This window comes from Homarus americanus, unplaced genomic scaffold (genome assembly GCF_018991925.1).
Source record: "Homarus americanus isolate GMGI-L3 unplaced genomic scaffold, GMGI_Hamer_2.0 scaffold46577, whole genome shotgun sequence".
Lineage (NCBI taxonomy): Eukaryota > Metazoa > Arthropoda > Malacostraca > Decapoda > Nephropidae > Homarus > Homarus americanus.
Genome location: NW_024750770.1, coordinates 365,681 through 382,476, shown reverse-complemented (window position 1 = coordinate 382,476; position 16,796 = coordinate 365,681). Strand labels below are relative to the sequence as shown.

Genomic DNA, 16,796 nt, shown 5'->3' with positions numbered 1-16,796 from the left:
AGTATCACGTGACATTGAAATTTTTGCAGAGTGATTAATAAACAATGTTACCCCACAAACTTGTACAGGCGCAGTCAGAAATATTCATGCACCCCTCTTACTACCATACCCGTGAGCTCGAGGCCTTTCTACGCGACGGGTCACAAGAGCGCGAGGGAGGTATTGATGGGAGTGGTGGACCCTGGTGAGGTAGGATGGCACAAGTTAAGGGCCACGTAATACTCATATACAGTACTCTCTCCTCGACTTACGACAGGGTTCCGTCCTGATGACCAGGTCTTAAGTCGAATTGGTCACAAGTCGAAAACAATACATAGAAATTCTAAAATGGGTGTCTTTCTTCTCAGCACCACGAGAACTCACTTTTACGCTTGCCAGCCATTTTAAAGGGAACTACAAACGAAAATTTTGTCAGTACACAGTGCGATCACTAACGCGAGGACCCGAAAATACATGTAATTTGAAAAATATTTTATACTACCACGGCGGTCGTATGTCCGGGTTGTCGTAAGTCGAGGAGTACCTGTATATAGGTGGTGAGAATGTATGTGGTCTTGGAATTATCCTTAACACCTGAATGTATTAAGGTTGGTGGATGTGGCTTGAAGTTGACGGCCTTAATGACCCTGGCAGTGATAGGCCTAAAGCCCAAACAACCAGCTAACCAGGAGGGCAGGTGTGAGGGAAGGCCTCATGTGGACTTTCCCCATTAGTTATCGATGCCTTTACTCGAGATTCGGGGAAGGAATGCGAGTGAGCTCTCGACAGGTAATGTCTCATTTGGGTTGATAAGGTGTCTGGCTTCCGTGAGGGAAAGCCTCTCATATGACAACATATGAGAGGAGGGGTGTGGCTTGCTACCACCAGTAACACTAAAGTAGGTTGTTACCTCTCGCCACCACCGTTCATGAAAAAAAGAGTCGCTTAATTTTTAGGAGAAAAAAATATGAATGAATTGTTGGATAGAATGTGACTTGTCCACCCTGTACTGTACTGTTTATTGGGGTATGAAAAAATGCATACCCTATAGTAATCATTGGGTACTGTATAAACAGACCCTTTGCTAATTGACGTCAAAATGGTAGACGAAATACGTTATTAATTATAAGGTAAGGATAACATGAAACACCATCATCATTTTGCTTTATATTTGGTTAGGATAACAATTAGCCAATTACAAATCCTATTTACAGGTCAATGAATAAAAACTATAGTTTCCTTGAAACTATTTTCAGATTCACTTTAAATAAGTTTTTGTTTGGCACTATACAAATTATTTACAATACTTTTGTAGTTTTTATGCTTGTCTGCACAAATACTAAATGACTGTATAGGCTAAATGAATAAAAAAAAGTAATGAGCCTTTTTTTGCTCAAAAACTATCTTGTGATTATCAGACGTATATAATAAATTATATGAAAAAGTTAAAAAAAAATGACAATGGTAACAAAACTTGGACAAAAGGTAAAATGGATGGGTGGGGGAAAAACAACAACCACAAGCCCAAAACTGATCGGACACACATGCACACTTTTTCTTAAATAACCATGCTTCAACATCTGGTCTGGAGTCTGACATGTACAATGAGTAACCTGTTCTAAGTGACAGATGATACAAAATATTATTCCTCTCAAATCTATCTCACTCAAGAAAGATATACAAGTATCTTGATTTTAAACCCTTTCCAGTAGGGTGTGCTTAGAGAAAATTATTCTCACCCTAATAGAGTAGCATCAAATATTCTGCACTTTTCTTATTTAATCCTGATGAGGCATAACTCCAAGACGAGGCATTACTCCAAAATACTTTATCTACCATACAAAAGGTAAGAGTCTTCCTCCAGACCAAAATCTTTCAGAGCTAAATTGACTAAACAATTCTGTAGGTCATCAAAGGCTGCTTGGCACATGAGTTTTAACACCAACAGTGTTCTGGCACAAAGAAGACTTTTTGATAAAACTGGTACAAACTTTTCTGTATCCAAAGAACAATATCATCCTTCTTTTTCAACACCACTAACACAAGTAATGTGAATGTCCAAACACTGATGGAGTAAACCTTCACGTCCATGACTGCGACAGACCATTTGCTTCTCACAACTTAGATTAAATTAGCAAAAACGGTTTCAAAATATCAACTAGTAAAGATGGTACAATCTGTACTAACACACAATAAACCACGATCTCTTTACACTGTTCTGTCTCATATTGGTACTGTTCTCCAAATCTTTGTTAGTCACAATTATGGTACTTTACACCAACCATTATTCTGGTTTACAAAGACCACAATTCAGTTAGTTCCAATAGATATGTCACTTTCACACCACTGATACAGAGGGCTTGTTTATGTGGGAAGACTTAATAACATGAAACATTTATATTTTCTTTTGATAAATGCAGAGGTAAGACAAGACAAGAGCGCAAACAATTGTTGGTAGTCGACCAGAGAGCTGCCAAGACTTTAATGTTACTAAAAGTTAAATCTAAGCGAGACGCCTATGTTTAGTAATGATTGGTCATCTCGGCTTAAATCTTTGCTTTAAGTAACACGATAAAATTTCTTGTTATATTCAAAGGTGTCTTTAATTTGTTGGTTTCATGTCCAAAAGAAATAAATTTGGAACTGGAACTTAAGCAAGTAATAATTAGGAACATCTAAAGGTGATATTTTCTTAATTTAGAAGGCACTGATCCCATTTTGATGAAAAGAAATTCACCTTAATCAGCTGAAAAGGCACTTACATTAGGTCATAATGTATTATATAACATTATTAAAGCACTTCAAAAACCTCAAATTAAAGATGCCTTTTATGGCAGCTTACCAACATTCCTCTTAATAGTTGCATTTTTGTGGACGGGGGAGGGGAGCGGGTTGATTAAGGGCTACCGACAGGTCTCGGGTGCACTTCTGGGAAATGTGTCACAGACAGGTGGGGATGCCTCTGCGCAAAGGGCGAGGAGCAACACTCCTGCCTGGGTACACTCTTGACCGGTCTTGGGTTACAATAACGGGTGTAGAGCATCGGCCATCACTTGCCACTGTGACCAGGCCTATAGTGAAGGAACCAGCCAGTGGAAGTCCTGTTACCAATGCTTTTGTGCGATGAGGAGATCTTACATGCTGTACAACCCGTCCACCCACTAGCACCTGCATCAAAAGAAACCATAAAAATTTATTAAAATGCTGTTATTGTTAGAAGATGATATGAATACAGGCTATCAAGTGGATATACAGTATATGCAACATCAGAATCCCTGCCATTTGTAAGAAAATGCAATATGCCTCTCCCAGTTACTCGTCTTCATATAACTAAAAAAAAATTCAAATGTCTGTATCAATCTAAGAGACTATAACCAGGTATCTTTGTCAAAATGACCTCTATTTTGGTCAAAATGACGAAATGGTTGGAGCAAATATTGCTTAGGTTTTTTTTTTACAAGTTGTGACCCTTGGGAAATGAGAACAAATAGAAAACTTAAATGTATCGCAAATAAATTATTGGGTCTTATGAGAAGGTCGTTTGGATATCTAGACGGTCCGTCTCTAGTAACGATCTTCAAGAGTGAAGTGCTTCCCCATCTGGAGTACTGTACTGTCACCCCATCTGGTCCCCGAGATATGCTAGGGACTGGCGCCTGCACTTCGGCACCTCAGCTACCCCGAGAGATTGGAGCGCCTGAACTTGCCTAGCTTATATTACAGAGGGGCAAGGGGTGACCCAGTTGAGGTGTATAAGCATCTCAGGGGGCACTACTCAGTCGAATGGCCTTACTTGGAGCTGGCGGACGCTCGCCCCACAAGGGGTCACAACTCAAGATTGAAGAAGCCGCAAGTCCAGAAAACTGTGAGGGCAAACTTTTTTGGAGTGAGGGTTGTAAACTCTTGGAACAATCTACCAAAGAATTTTGTGACGGCACCGAGTGTGAGCTCTTTCAAGTCAAAACTTGACCAGCAATGGAGCGGGTTCAAGTACATTAAGGAGCCGGTGCATGCCCAGTATTTGCCAACAGTGCGTGACAGAGACGTGACGGATCGCCCAGGCGGCTAGCGAGCCGATCTTTTGGTGAAGAGGACAAACGAAAAGGAAAAGTAATCAAAGACGTGATCGATCGCCCAAGCAGCTAACGAGTAAAAGTAAAAGTAAAATGTATCTGTGAGGGAAGTTATCAGATATCCTAAGACAAGACCATTTACATTAGCCAAAATGTGTGGGCAACTGCCTAAACTTTAGCTAATAAACTTCTTGGAAGTTAAGAGAACTTATGCAAAATTTAGGCTATCTAATTACTCATATGGAGTAGATCCTAACTTTGCTCTCCTTACAAAACAAAAATATAGTATTGGTACAGTACTGCACTCACAGAAGTACAGTACTACATGACCATGTTCGTAAATGAAGAATTCTTCATGATTCAACAGTCAGTAAACCCATTAATAATGTGACACATAACATACCTGGAACCCTGCTACACAGTCATGTTCCAGTGGAGCCCATGCGATGACCACCCCATCTACGCCAACCCTACGTGTAATATGAAGCTCCCGTGGGCGTGGCACACATGTTGCTTCTACTTCCGAGGACATGCTGCTCAGGGGTGATCGTTCACGCCATTCAGGAGCCGATGCACAATCCACAGCAGCATCTAAAGGTGCTACGCCCGTCTAGGAACAAATTTGACATTAGGATCATTTTCATCAACTAAAGTGTATTAAAATATGTTGCTACCGCAAACACAAGAGAAATACTGCTTCAACTTTATCTTATTTACACAAGATCCTGCTTACTAGTAACAACATACTGTACAATAAAAAGTATATCAAATTAAATAAACTTGACTACTGCATAGTACTTGTAAAACTATAAGTTCTGCAAGTGCGGGATGAAAAACTGTTTTGTTGGTTCCCGTGTTCACAATCATATACCTGATGTTCACTTAAGTTTAATGGCAACATTACATTTCAGTCATACAACACCAGTATAACTTTGAAATTTCATAAACCAAAGCTTAATAAATTATAGACTCCCTGTACAGCAATTAACTTTATTTTGCTATAATTATTATATATTTTTTTAAAAATATATCTCAAGAACTTAAACTGCATCCTCATCTAACACTTACCACCATCCGTTTGATCTTCCGAGCATCTGAGAGGAATCTTGTTGGTCGTTCTCGTCTGGTCGAGTCCTAAAATACAAATGTATTACGTGCCATAGGATAAGTACCTTGTATTATTAAACAGGCAAAATTTCTGTAAACTTAATAATATCAACAAAGATGACAGAAGAAACTCCTATGGCAATACAGCACAGTATTATTACCCACTTGATATGGTCTTCATAAAAAATATTTTGCTACACAGTAACAGTGATCTGAATCTGATGTGCCATAAGAAACTTCCTGAGAGGTAATTCATTATTAACTAGAAAACATAATATACAATACATCACTAAGAAGCTTATTATTGATCTAAGCAATACAGGGTGATGGTAAGAAAACTAACTAGAAAACATTATGCACTGCAAAATATAACTATACCTGTGTATGAGATTGCAGATAATTTAGGTCAATGTAGAAAACAAATTTTACGTTTTGGATAATGAGTTGCATCTAAGAAATATCAATAAGCAGGAGCATTATTGCAGTTTTTAAGAACTTGAAATAAGAAGAAAAGTAAGAAATGTTCAACCTTTCTGCCCGTGTGTTTTGCTGGAGTAGAGGTCACCACGGGCTTGAATGCACATGTAGCTTTTGGTGGAGTAGGCATTATTTCATGCCTAGGCACCGATGCAGGCTTAGCTATTTTCAAGGGCTCTGATACAGGGTATGCCATATGCTCTTGAACTGGCATGATCACTGCCAATGGAATTGGCTCAAACATTGGTACAGAAACCACAGGTCGTTTAATTTTTTGCATGGGCTTAGGGACATGTTTTGCCTGAAGGGATTTGGGTGCAGGCTTTGCTCTGGGCACAGAAGAGGGCAAATATCGTGGTATGCGAGACTTTCTCCGCTGAGCCAATGAAGGAGAGCCTCGGAAGGTCACGTGACTAGAGGGCTCCGACTCATTATGAGAAGGAGCTAGTGAGGTGTCAGACTCGAGGGTCACGTGACTAGATGGCTCCATCCCATTCAAGATGGCAGATTGAGACAAGGAAGCCATCTGGAGGATAAGAAGAGAGAGCAATGTAAATCTGTTTAGAAAGCATTGCTCACTGTTTCATAGTCTCAAGAATTACTGGATTTTGTTTACATTATGAAAATGATCCCAGGCTCGTGGTAATTATCCACAAGCCCACAAGAAGGAAAATACTATAATATGTGCGAGTGATTTAAAGGTAAATAATCTATATTTGGCTACATTAAATCCGTGAAAAGGAGACTATGACCATTGAACAATATACACATAATTATTCATGAAGGACTACAAGTATTAGTATTTTAGGCACCATATTCTCCAAAGATGAACAAGTCTTTTGTAGGAATAAATAAGATGCAAGCACAAGAAAGACCAGTTCAAAAGCTGCTTATATACAATTGTTATTTTGGCTAAGCTTATAACAAAGATACAGTTCTAAGTGATTAGTGGCTCAATATTGTATATTACTCAAAATAATAACTTCCAACACCAAGTTACCCCAAATGTACAATGCTGATGCTCAGTGCTATAATAGGAAGATGACAAAGAGCAGAGTACAGTCAAGTATCAGTCAACCAAAAATCTACTTCATATAATATATTTTATAAAAGATTTTAGCATTCTAAGTATGTAATTTAAGAGTACCCTGTACTATAAATATATACATTTTTTTATTTATTTGCCACATATTACACGAGAGTAAATGAGGAGAAATTGGACAATCAGGCAACTGGCTCAGTGACTGTGCATCATGGTGCAAGTGAGGAGTCTTCACAGGAGTCTGAGGAGTACCACCATAAAGAACATGGTCATTGTAGGGGAATGTTGACACATTGACTTATTTGTAGACTGAACACTGAATGTTAGAGAATTATGAAGTAAATTTGTGTATAGTACAAACTTTTTGGTTGAGTTACTTTACTGTACCTTAACATTAACAGAAAAAAATTCTAGATTATCATGTCTTGTTATTCTGCAATCTATTTACTTGGTACTAAAGGAGTTTTGAGTAGGAGAGAGACAGTTAGTGGAAGATGGTTAAGACAGATTCCTCAAGTAACGCTGCAGTTGACAAAATCCTTAGGCCATGCTTGGTTCTGAAGCACATCTTCCATCAGAGAATCTTGAGTTCATGTTATTTTCAAGCAAATGTTAAATAACTAAGCACACCGAGACATAACTAATGACTTTACTTTTTTTTAATATTTGTGCCTAGTACTGTACAGTACAGTACTACGAAGTTACTGCAAACATAAATTTACAAAACATGACACATCCAATGCAACAAAAATTATTGATCAATTTGTAATGTCTCAAACATAATCTACTTTTTGACACTCCACACACACCAGAGATGGAGACTCTTCCAATGTCTACAGCACAACAGTTAAGCTGACTAAATGATGATGATGCAACTTATGAGAGTGACACAGTAATGAAGTAATTTTCAAAGGTATGATTTACTGTATAGATAATGACATCAGTAAACCATGAAAATTTTTTTTAAGAATGGTAGCTACTGTAATATTGTACAGTAGTTACAAAAACTGAATGCAAGTCTGCTAAATCTGTCTTAGGAAACATTGGAAGTGCCTGCCCTCTATGTCAAAACAAAATTAACCTTCCAACAGGAGTGGCACTATCCCGTCTCTGGTTATCTCCGTATTCCAAGTCATTTTTTTTAGATATTCATGTCCTGAAAATAAAGGGCACTTTTTTTTTTTTTGCAGCAATATCTTGAACTATGTTTAACAATACTGTAATCATTTCCCTGACTCATGAGGGAGTACAGTGCAGTACCTGAAAATCATCATTAACTACTACATATATTACTAATTATCTGTTGCTGGTAATTCTATGTGTGGACCAATGCACTTTGGATATATCTGAAGTATTTTTTTTTAACTGTAAAATAAGACTATTTCATGTCTTAATAATTACATTAATATTTCTCAGCTATCCTAAAAAGGAAGTAGAGAATACTTTCAAATATATCCATAAAATAAATTCTTTTTAGAGTGAAAAGCTTTGACCTATTCCTCTTCTATATTTGCAAAAGCATCAATTTGGTTGCAACATTCATGAATTAATGTACATGCAACTTTTACTTTTTCACCGGTGCTATATTCACTGTTTCTCACAGAAGGTTGATTACCAAGGACAGTTCATTCTAAAATACCATTACAGCTCAGCTGCACGTCAATAAAATCCAGATACCGGTAATTTAGAAGTATGGCAAACCCAGTTCAAATTAGTAGCATATTAGTAAGACTATCTGACTTGCTTAAACCTTTCATTAGTATTTTTGTAAGATTACATTTTCTGTGGAATGTTAGGAAACAATCACCTGTTCTATGAGTTAAGTATCTACAAAACACCGAGAGCTAGTTTGTAACCAACCCTGGTATGAACCGGTAGTTAATGCGAGTAATTACACTATAAACTGTATTAGTAATACAAGGCAAAAGACAGGAGAAATATTAGCATTATATATCAATTAAAACAATATATTGGATGTGTAATTTTTTAAGACAATTCTCAATGTACTGAAAAAGTCTTGTTCATGATAAATTTTAACTTGAGATGAGATGACATGTAACATAACACACTGGTTCTGAAGTATACTTTAAATAATATGACAAATTTTAAACAATCACCAACATGACAAAATCAAAACAAACATAGGTGTCTAAATTGATTTCAGCAACAAAGGATAAAAATGTTTACTGTTGAAATAAGTTGAAGTAAACTTAAATTAAAAAACTAAGTTCCTCAGTTGGACAAACTAAAACAGTAGTGTACAGTATAGTGGACAGCTTAGTCCATGAAGTCTCACCTCACTGGGTTGATTGAGGAATGAGCAGACAGCATCAACATCAAAGTCTGGCACAGGGGGCAGCGGGGTAACAGAAGTCAGCTGTTGGTCATCTCTGTTACCAAAATTTGGTAATTGTTCACTCTGGCCAACCTCGCTCAGTCGGCGCAGTTGGTTGATTATTACGCCCATGTTGCCCGATCTACCGAAGAAATAATTATTGTATACTGTATATTTAACTTGACAAGATAAGCATTACCCTGTTCGTCATTAAAGAATGTAATATACAGTATTGTACTCTCGGCAAAAACTTCTCGAACGCTATAAGCAATATACAATCTGAAAAATGAACTTAGAATCTGAAACCATTCCCAGATGACAAGCCCCATTCTGCTCATTCTCACATCCATCGTGCCCAGGTGTTGGAGAAGTTTTTGTTGAGAGTGTACAAGTAAACACAATGCTAAAATTAATTAAAGCCACAAATTATGAATGAGGACTTCCATTACATAACTCTAAACGATGATTTATGTAGGAGCTTCAACTTTCCGAACACCATTATGGTATTTATAATACTGTGTCCCGTTTCAGAAAATAATGGAGTAAGCACAATTTAGTCACAAAATGAACTAATGTACAATGAACATGCAATTTATTCTTTTTTCCCCATTTCGACAAATACCTGAGGATTGCACGGATCTGTGAGGCAAGTGTATAGATGATAGAATCCTTGAGCTGGCCCCGGCGAGCCAAATGTTCAGCTTTTTCTGTCGCCTGCTCCACTCGTTTTGTTAACTCCTCCAGGTCCACCTAAGATGCAAGTACATGATATTAAAGTGTTGTACAAAGCTTATAATACACTGTACTTGAAATATTTTTAATAACAGCAAATGTTATTGAAACTGACAAAATACTTTTTACTGGGGGTAGATGAATTTTCCTCAGTATTTTTTCAGCAAGAATGCAAGAATCTTTTCCCAAGATAGAAATGGGTGGAGTGTTAGCAATAATTAACTATAAAGAATAACTCGTCCAGAACAAAGAATTTGGAATGGGCATTGCAATTTTTGCTACCGTATATAAATTTAGATTTGAATAAAGTTTTTTAATTAGATACCACTTAGTTTAAGCAATGTAGTAGATACTGTAATCCCTTAGAAGCTATAGCTAGAAATTGTAATTTAAAAGTTATTTTTTCTATATCTTTACAGTACAGTATTGTATTCTAAATATAGTTCAAATACAAATTTTAACCAAGAATGTAAAATCAGAAAAGGAAAGAAAAAAGGTGTACCTTATGCTTGGCCTGGACTGAGAGTCGTGCACGCTCGGCATCCTCCATAGTGTGCACCAGTTGCTGGCGAAGGCTGGCCAAGATGGTATTAAGATGCTCCGCCTCTTCACTCTATTCACATAAATTAATGTAGTGTTATTTATATTACTTCCAGGTCATTTGCTACAAAAATAACAATTTTTCCTTACTGTATTCTCAAGACAAGAGGAATTCACTACTGTGGTTATGCATTTACATTTGCAGTACACAGAGCCAGTACAAATGGGAGTTAGCAATACTGTATCTCCGAAATACTGTATTTCAATTCAATTACTGTACTGTTATTACGTGTACATTTAAATATGTATCCCTATTATCGGATTATTTATTTACTGTACTGTATCCTTATACAGTATATCATAAGGTACCATAATATATACCATTATCAATTCAGTTGCTTTACAGTCAAAACACCTGTCTTCCAGGGAGTGACACTCATCACTCCCAAAGATGAGGTCTGGATAGTCAAACCTAATGTTTACTTATAAATTATTATTATAACCCTTATTTACTGACCCAGTTTGTCTAGCGTCTATACCACTAATGTTAATATAGTATATTAATTATTGTTATACAGTACTTTATCTCTGCTTATCTCAAATAGCGTACAGTATATACACTGGGTACTGTACAGTACAGTATACTTTAAAAATCTAAGTTGGTTTTATTACTCATAATGTGAGAAGGTACCATAGTTCATTGCCATAAATTCTTCATTAAAGACAGCTTACCTTTTGCTGGATGGTAACATTCCGAGACTGTAACTGATTGTTAAGGTCACAAGCCTCATTATCAGCAAGACGGAGCTCCTCCTCCTTGTGACCAACAGCCTCCTCCAGCTCCCGTACCTTCTCCTCCAGCTCCTCCAGGATTGTGGAGGAGCCCTGAGGGCACACCAGCCTTCTGCTGCTGCGCTCCTCTAACCGCCTTCTGCTTCTCCTGCGGGCATTTCTTTGGAACCTTCCGCTGGCGATGCAGTTGACAGTATCCCCGCTCGACTGTTCCCTGGGCCCCTCCCCGGCGGGGTTGGGAGGGGGGGTCGTAGTGGCTTCGTTGACCAAGTTTTCTGCTGTGTCTGTGTCATAAGATTCTAAAAGAAAGAAAAACTTTCATCAGGTTAAAGATCATACATAAAAAAAAAGTAAAACAAAAAAGTTTCACTTATTAATGTCGGAGAAAAGGCAATGAACGTATTTCTGACCTGATACGTCGTCTTCGTCAGCATCAGAAGTAATGTCCTCCAGGTTTGGATTGCTGGGTTGGCCCTCAACAAGCTCAACCAGAGTGCCCAGCTGATTTGTCACATCAGCTAGAGTGCTACTCTGAGATGCATTACACGACTCACAGCTCTGAAAATCAGATACATTATTATTTCACTGCCAAGTTTCAACATTTTATCAATAACAAATATAATTACAGTAGCTTTTCCTCAATATATGCACACCTCTTCATCATGATATACTGTACTCATATACTGTATGTTAACTGCAAAATTTTCAAGGAGATTTTGTTGGATATAGGGACAAGGTGCTTGTTGGACCTGCATATTTTTTACAGTGTCCACAATAGTGAGAAGCAAGCTTGGTGATGTTATCACAATGAGAAACACTCACTTTAAGAGCTGTGGTGAGAGCAGTGAGGGAAGAATGAAGCGTAGCAATGGGTGATGCAGCAAGGGCATCCAACTCACTGGCAGCATGTGCATGACTCATCTGTTCCAACTGGTGCTCAAGTTCCTCCACTTGAGAATCTCGTGATGATACCTGAAAAGGAAAGAAAATATTGTATACTGTAGCTAAATCGCATTCAGTGTCTTTTGAATAACCTTTAGGATGTAAAATAGGAAGTATACATCATTTTAGAATCTTCCATTTGATAATTCAATAAATTTAAACAATTTAAATCTATGATCACTGCTCATTAGCCGTTATACCGAAATCTGGATTCTTGCAACAAGTTTTTCTTTAACTGAAGAAGGAAATGAATCACTCAAGATCTATGCTCCTGGCGACAACTTGTGGGGATATCAATACAGTATAAATATTCGGTGTTCTCGTTCATTATACCTGGAGGTTGAGAGTGAGAAGATCCTGCTCATGTCTTCTGCCACTCTCGTCTAATTCTTTGGCTATACGCTGCCCTTCTGCTTCTGCCGCCATTACCCGATCACGTAATTCACAGTTTAGTCGATCGAGCTCCATCAGCTGCGAGTTGCACAGCTTCAACTGATTACGAAGCTTTGTTACCTGAAATTAAAGTATATCCAATACACTTACGGAACTGCTTCTTCTGTTTTAATCCTTTATGTAAATAAAATTAAAAAGGGTTTATTTAAACTTGAACAACAAATGAAGCTTTATAATACACCACTTTCCAATTTACTATAAGGCAAATCAGAATAGTTACAGCAAATCTTATTACACATGTCACATGATCCATTGACAATAAGGATGAAGTGGTACAGTACAGTATTCTAAAGTCCTATTTTTCTTCTAATACAATATATAGTACATAAATAACATAAGGCTGTCCATTGCAATTCATCTCTAGCTTTCCAATCCAAGACACTGAGTGATATCAGAGTAAACAGGAATTAGTAAACATTCAAATCTTATACTGTACAGAATTATTTACTGAAAATATTTTAAAGAAAGATACCAGAAAGTGTGGATTTAAACCAATTTAATTTTGATGTGTGTATGCCATCAACTTGGGTTTTTACCTTCTTGCTAAGAATATTGTGTTCACGATAAACTTACCTCTGACCGATGTTGTGTCTCGTGACTGATTGTTTCAGAGGACGATTCCTTCAGCTCCCGTTCAGTGTCAGCTAAGCGGTTACGCAGCTGCTCCATTTTCCTTCTGTAAGACACTTCAGACTCCCTTGCACCATATTCCTTTGATGCAGCAGCCTCTAGTTGAGCCTTGTATGACTGTACTTCCTCTTGAAGACATTCCACCTGAAAAATTTAAATGTTTATATTTTGTAGAACGACTCCTGAAGCTATGGCAAGATATTAAGTACTGTACCGGGTATTGAAATAAAAACCCTCCAGCATTACCAACCTGGTCTCTAAGCTTTCTTTCTCTCTGAGCCAGAATAAGATCAGCTTGGTGAAGGGTTTCTCGTAACATATTTTCTGTGACTTCAAGCTCCTCTACACGACCCCTTAAGTAGCTCTCATTCTGTTGAGCTTCAGATATTTTGCGAGAGGAGTCCTGGGCCTGAAAGAGTGAGCATGCTTTAATATAATAGTTCCAGAATGTGAAATACAATATAGTACTGAAATGTTAAATAATAAATATGGTATAATAACACATGTAATATAACTCTGTATACCAGTTTATGGCATTTTAAAAATATGTGAAGCTGGATTTAGAGTTTGTTAACAGTCTTTCATTAAAAATACTAACCTGGTTCAGTTCAACAGACAGGGCATTATTCTCTGTTTCCAAGGTCATGAGGCGGTGGACAAGTTCCTCTTGGTCGCGTAGTTCTCCACGAAGTGCTTGGTTGGTTTTCTCAGCTTCCATTAACTGTAAATAATTTATGACTATGAGAAGTGTCCTAAAATACTGTACAAGAAAAATTTTAAATTCTTGTAGTTTTTTTTTATTCTACACCAAATATAAAAGTACAGTAGCATTGTTAAAAATATTGAAACTTGTTAATAAAATTAGTATGATCATCTCACTTTTATCTGGAGTTCCTTTTCACGCTTTTCAAGGTTCCACACATGCTCCTTCAGTTTTAGTTCAGAATTTTCAGTTTCAATGAGGTGGTCCAAAAGGTCAGAGATACGTGCACCTTCACTAGTTCTTGCATTATTTCTTAAACTTGTCCTCAAGCGTTCCTCAGACGTCTCCAACTGGTGAATTTTCAAAGACTGTTGATCTGCGGCAGCCTCCAGATCTTCTATTCGTTGCTTGTATGATGTTACATGGCTGGACATGATCTTGTCAGCTTCTCTTATTGTCTCACGGTATGCACATTCCTGTAAGAAAAGATTATGTACTCATTAGCTAGCCCAGACATTATGCATGAATAAACCAATATTGTACAAATCAATATTATATACAATGTAAGGAATGCATGTTTTATAATCATACCTTTTTCTCAAGATCATAAATTTTTTGTCTGAGATTCGTTTCTGATTTAACTAATTCTCTGATCTTATCTAAAAGGTCGCTATTATCTTCACTATGCTTCGTTGGCGACTTTCTACCGCACGACAAGACATTTTCCATGTGTGAATCCATATCAACGAGATCATTTGCTATGGAAACACCAACTATCTCTAGCTCCTGCCTCAAGGTTGAAAGCTGGAGTTCCAACTGTCGCACTCGCTCTTCTTGATGGTTGCGTTCCTTCTGCACCCCCTGGAGCCGAGCGTCAAACTCCTGACGAAGTGTTTTCTTTTCCAATTCATGGAGATCATTGTAACGAGACATATCACCCTTCAGTTCTTCTATACGTAAAAGTAAATTACGTCTGACTTCTTCCTTTTCATCCTGAGCTTCTTCTAAGCGAAATAACAGACTGCATTTATCACGTGCAGCTTCCTCGAGTTGAAGTCTTACGTCATTAATTTCGCCTTCTAAATCACGGTGCTGCTGTAGAGAGTCACGCCTGTCATTATCTTGACCCTAAAAATAACAAAAAACCTCTAGGTCATACAGAACAAAAATTCACTTTATAATTAATGCACAAGGAGAAACAAAAAATTTTTAGGCCACTATTCTGATCTGACAAAAAAATTAACAAGGTTACAAGTCTTCTCAACCTGATGTATACAACATACCTTTCTAAGATTGATTTTCTCCTTTTGCAAGAACTCAATCTGCTCTAGGTAGTACTGTTCACGTTCAGAGAGGGACTCTGTCTTTTGGGTCATCGTGGCCTGGCTCCTGGTAGATATGTTTCTTGGTCGTTTATTGACAGGTTCATCCTCATCCTTCTCATCAGCAGCTCGTCGATGGCCGTGTTCCTCAGGATGAAGCTGATAATTTGCTGTGGACTTACTCTGGTACTCAAACTGGGTCTGTACACCAGCATTTCTTTTGGGGAGCTCTAGACAGGTTTGTTTGCAGACATCACACACAGACACACTTTTAATGGCATTTTCAGAGTAACTTTCCCCCATGTTGTGGGTCTTCGTGGGGTAGTTTCCGGGAAACACTTGCAGTGACTTGTCACTGTATGGGACGAGGGCAGCAGTTGACTGTGGTACCATATGTCTCCAGTAATCAGCTATAAGTAGCCCATAAGTTGCAAAATTGAGCTGCATAGCCAGTGCATCTCTGGCCTTGGCAAGGTTAGATGCTTTTTCTTCAGCTCTGCGAATTACAGATTCTAACTTCACAAAACGCCCTCGGTGTTCCTTCTCAAGTACCTGGGGAAAAATCAAAAATATTTTTTTCCTTACATAGACAAGACAATTACCCAATACTGTACAACTTTTTAACATGTTGAATGTCAATTTGCTAACTTTTCTAACCATCTGACTTTTCTGAGCTAAACACTTTGGCACTGTCAATAACACTGTAAACTGACCAACCTGTAAATCTCTGACTCGTCGGTGTAGCTCTCTGGAGATCTCCTGTTCCTGGGATAGAGAAGCACTGAGCAGATTCTCCATCTCCCGTGCTGCCTCCATCTGTGACTCCAACCTGAGGTGAGGTATATTTATATTAATTTATTGTTTATATCTTTAACTAATGAAAGAAAACTAGAATTTATTGAAAAATTTGCCATCAACATGACAGTGGACACAAAGTTGTTCAGTCTGCTTGGTGTTACTTCTCATAAACTTTGTGATCAGAGGTGCTGTAAAATCAGACAAAAGTTGCCTTACATGCCTGTGTGAAGCTGTACCAGGCCCTAAACAGTTACTATTGCTCAGAATTAAGGGTTAGCCAAGCTCAACAGTTCAGTCTCAGGCTTGTAAGGAGATTTTTGCCTCAAGTTATCACACAGGATAATCTGATGTACGAGTATGAATCATACTCAAACATGATCAGGGCCGGATTTACCCACTTGTGGGGCCCCAGGCCAAACTCATCAGTGGGCCCCAAATTTATAGAAATGTTTGCATGTTTCAATGACTGACTGCATGACTGGCTGAGCGAGCTGTCAGCAAACCAATGGTAACCCTGACACGTACTGAACGTGAAACGATCCTGTCCTTCATACGTCAAGGCGCTGAAGGTTTCTTGAACTTTATTTTCATTTTCTCTCTCTCCAGTATATACTATGTATATACTAGTTGATTGATTTTCCCGGATTTTATCAAGATATATATATATATATATATATATATATATATATATATATATATATATATATATATATATATATATATATATATATATATATATATATATATATATATATATATATTATCTTATTTCATCTTATTTTCTTCATTTGACTATAGGGCCCACCTGAGAACCACCCCATGGCCCACCAGTTGGAGACCATTGCGGGCTTATACTTATTGTACCGGGGCC

At 37.7% G+C, this 16,796-nt stretch overlaps 1 protein-coding gene across 12 annotated transcripts in view; it reads right to left on the bottom strand.

Moving 5' to 3' along the window:
- Positions 1–1,133: 1,133 nt before the first annotated feature.
- The window catches only part of LOC121854184, a 246,229-nt gene continuing 230,566 nt past the window's right edge, over positions 1,134–16,796 (bottom strand). For 9 of the 12 annotated variants that reach the window (XM_042348653.1, XM_042348660.1, XM_042348655.1 and 6 more), the window contains 18 exons: positions 15,845–15,956; positions 15,089–15,679; positions 14,397–14,933; positions 13,982–14,281; positions 13,701–13,823; positions 13,353–13,511; positions 13,046–13,246; positions 12,353–12,532; positions 11,900–12,049; positions 11,488–11,635; positions 11,018–11,376; positions 10,248–10,358; positions 9,636–9,763; positions 8,975–9,155; positions 5,689–6,162; positions 5,121–5,186; positions 4,456–4,662; positions 1,134–3,147 (listed from right to left, as the gene is read on the bottom strand). In XM_042348653.1, the coding sequence (XP_042204587.1) occupies positions 2,920–3,147; positions 4,456–4,662; positions 5,121–5,186; positions 5,689–6,162; positions 8,975–9,155; positions 9,636–9,763; positions 10,248–10,358; positions 11,018–11,376; positions 11,488–11,635; positions 11,900–12,049; positions 12,353–12,532; positions 13,046–13,246; positions 13,353–13,511; positions 13,701–13,823; positions 13,982–14,281; positions 14,397–14,933; positions 15,089–15,679; positions 15,845–15,956 (4,255 nt within the window). In that variant the 3' untranslated portion in view covers positions 1,134–2,919. Of the gene's footprint in view, positions 3,148–4,455; positions 4,663–5,120; positions 5,187–5,688; positions 6,163–7,759; positions 7,835–8,974; positions 9,156–9,635; positions 9,764–10,247; positions 10,359–11,017; positions 11,377–11,487; positions 11,636–11,899; positions 12,050–12,352; positions 12,533–13,045; positions 13,247–13,352; positions 13,512–13,700; positions 13,824–13,981; positions 14,282–14,396; positions 14,934–15,088; positions 15,680–15,844; positions 15,957–16,796 lie in introns of those variants that run through there. The other 3 variants (XM_042348663.1, XR_006086504.1, XR_006086503.1) reach the window with 3 other exon arrangements.